Here is a 2,958-nt window from a genome sequence, read left to right as displayed (position 1 = left end):
CCCCCCGCAGCAATCCCAGGTGGCTGGCAGGCCAGCCCCACTCCCACGCACCTGGCACAATGAAGTGCACCATCACATCCTGGCGCCAGGCCAGGCGCAGTGGCCGGCACAGCTCTGGGCGGCCATCCGGGTGCATGGAGGCGGCTGGGGAGGCGGCTAGAGCGGGCTCGGGACTCTCCCCGTCTCCATCTGTGTCGCCAGCACGTGCCCGGGGCAAACGCAGGAAGACGTACTCAGACAGGCGCAGCCGGCGCCCGCCGCGCTCCTGGAGCTCCAGCTCCAGGAGGAAACGGCTTCCCCGCGCGGAGTCCCGGCGCTTCTCCACGTTCACAATGCGCAGGAGAGCGTACCGCCTGCGGGGCGGGACCCTGTCAGGCCCCTCGGGCTCCGAAGCTGCGCCCACGACTCCAGCCCCATTCTTCCCACAAGCCGCCTCCAGCCGCAGAAACGAGGTGGCCACTCAGGTGCCTTGGGGTGGGGTGCCGCACGTCCCCCGTCCCCCACCACACCTCAAGGCCTGTTGGGGAGCTCCCTTCTCACAAGGCAGGCCCACATGCCGGGGCTCCCTCTCCGTGGGGCAGCCCACAAGGGAGGCGTCCCCAAGCCCAGACCAGTCCTCTCCTCGGTGCCACCACTCCTGTCCACAGCTGCACGCTCAGAAACCTTTAGGGGCGCCCACTGCCCACAGGCCGAGGTTCAGACGTCTGAATTCTAAGCCGGTAAACGGTGTCTACCTTGTGGCCTCGATACCCCCTCAGGTTAGATAAGCAAGCTTCCTCTTCCCGTGGGGGTGTCCCCTGCCTGGATGCTCGCCCCAGGCTCCCCACCCTCCTCTGCAAGGTCCTGGGTGCCTCCTCTGAGAAGCCTCCTTTGTGTCCCCCCAGCACCAGCGCAGGGGCTGCCCTGATCTCTGGGGAGGAAGTCTCCGGGCCTCGCCGCCGGCTCTTCCCCAGCCGTGGTCTGGGAAGATAGGGCCCCGCCCCTGACTAGGTCACTCTCCCTTCTGCCATATGTCCCCGCCCCCACCTTTGCAGCCAGTATCCCTCACCCTCGGAGCCTACCGGTGTGACCTCCCAGGGGTCTAGATTCCTCCCTTCACCCCCTGCCCATCCCCACCATGCTCTCCTCAAGTATCAGGGACTTTCTGCCCCAAACGCTCTGGGTCTGTGCTCTCGCTCCTGGGGGCCACCCACACCCTTGCACGGCTCAGGGAAGGTGGGGCTGCAGCCGTGACCTTTCTGCTGGACAGACCCCCTCATGCCCATGGGACGATGAGCTGCTCTCAGGAAGCTCAGAGCCAAGTGCAGGCTTGCCTTCTCAGCCACCTAGAATCAATCTACCCCAGCACCTGCCAAGGGTCCAGGCCATCCCATCGCTGCCCTGGACCAAGCCTGTCAGTCATGAGCTCCCCCTTCCACCCCCTCCTCTCCAACACAGCCACATGCTTGTCTATGATCCAGATGGGCCAAACCTGTGTCCTGCTCTAGACTGTGTTTCAGAGGCAAGAAGAATGACTCCTGCACCTGGCCTTCAAGGCCCATGAGGCCTGTCCTCTGCCCACCAGCCTCCTGGCCAGCCTTTGCCCGTCTCTGCAGGTCCTGCCCCTACTTAAGGGCTCAGCACAGCTCTGAGAACCCCTCAGGGCCTCCCCTCAGGTCAAATTGGGTCCCCCACTCTCCAACCCCCATACCTGCTTGGGGTGGAGACAAGACTGGATTCCTGGGGCCTGGGGGAGACCAGAAGGGCCAGTGGGGCAGGAACCCTGAGCCCTCCCCTGAGGACCAAGACCCCAGCCAGCGAGGTGCCAGTGGGGAGAGGGATCCAGGGGTTCTTAGCTTGACCTTCGTGTGTGTCTCTATCTGGAAGAGAGACCTGGGTGGCTCAGATCCATCCTCAGGTCCGGATCCAAGGTGATAGGTGTGGGGTTTGGAGGTGCAGGACAGGGGAGCCAGCCCTGGGTGTTGGGGGAAAGGCTCCTAGCACAGGACAGGGACCCTGAGCAGTAATGGGCCCCAGAAGGGTGAGAGGACACTTCTGGGGGGGCGGGGGGGCGTGTACCATTCCCAGAGCAGTGCCCCGTTAAACCCTGGGGAAGCCTGAGCGTCCCATGGAGGCCAAGGCCGTCCCTTTCCATGCGCGCCCCTCCCTCGTACCCTCCATGGCGCGCGTTGAGCCGCTCCATGTACTGAGCCACCACGTCCACGGCCTCGGCCTCCGGCAGCTGCAGATTCCCCGACACATTGCAGCGCAGGTCGTTCCAGTCCGAGCGCAGCATCTCGAAGTCCACGTTGCCCACGCTGAACGTGCGCTGCCAGTTGATAGCGTCCTCGCGCCAGCGGCCGCGCACCAGGCCGGCCTTCTCTTCACTGTCGTCCAACGCAGCCTCCTCGCCCTGCGCCCCTTCCTCGCCGTCGCCTTCCTCCTCTTCCTCATTCTCCCCGGGCAGCTGTGGCCTGGACACCTGGGACAAGCTCAGGAAGGAGGTCACGGGCTGCGCTTCGGACGAAGAGTTCGAGTCCGTGGTGGGGGCCGTGAGTCCCGGCTCGCGTGCCTGGCCCTCTCGGCTCCCCTGGGTGGCCGGGGCCGGGGCCCTCAGCTTTGCGGCCTGGGGGCCGCCGGTTCTGCGGCCTCGAGCCCGGGGTGGGCGTGGGCGCGCGCGCAGCCGCACCCTGGGTAGGGGTCTGGGGCGCAGGAAGACGCCAGGGAAAAGTGGCCGGGGAGGGCCGCGTGGGCGGGGCGGCGCCGGGGCCCGGGGCGGGGCCCGCAGTCCCGGCCGCACCCGCGTGACATACACGTTCGGGGGCCGCTTGGCCGCGGCTGCTGGGCGGGGGGGAGGGGCACGGCCCCAGAAGAGGGGAAGGGGTCGGGCGGCCCAGCTCAGCGCCCGCGAGCGCCGGGGGGTCGGCCGGCCCAGGGGGGCGGGAGGCGTTGGCAGGGCGGGGGGGGCCGGGGCCTCGG

General features: G+C 67.4%; 1 protein-coding gene across 1 annotated transcript in view; it reads right to left on the bottom strand.

The window, feature by feature from the left end:
* Positions 1 to 2,958, bottom strand: part of B4GALNT4 (beta-1,4-N-acetyl-galactosaminyltransferase 4) — a 12,675-nt gene that overhangs the window by 1,924 nt on the left and 7,793 nt on the right. Inside the window, exons 14-15 of the mRNA XM_007465987.1 lie at positions 2,154 to 2,958; positions 52 to 353 (exon numbers count right to left, since the gene is read on the bottom strand). Coding sequence (XP_007466049.1) covers positions 52 to 353; positions 2,154 to 2,958 — 1,107 coding nt within the window. The remainder of the gene's footprint in view (positions 1 to 51; positions 354 to 2,153) is intronic.

Source organism: Lipotes vexillifer, unplaced genomic scaffold (genome assembly GCF_000442215.2).
Source record: "Lipotes vexillifer unplaced genomic scaffold, Lipotes_vexillifer_v1.1 scaffold1094, whole genome shotgun sequence".
In the NCBI taxonomy this organism is placed as follows: domain Eukaryota; kingdom Metazoa; phylum Chordata; class Mammalia; order Artiodactyla; family Lipotidae; genus Lipotes; species Lipotes vexillifer.
This window is presented reverse-complemented; position numbering and strand designations above follow the sequence as displayed.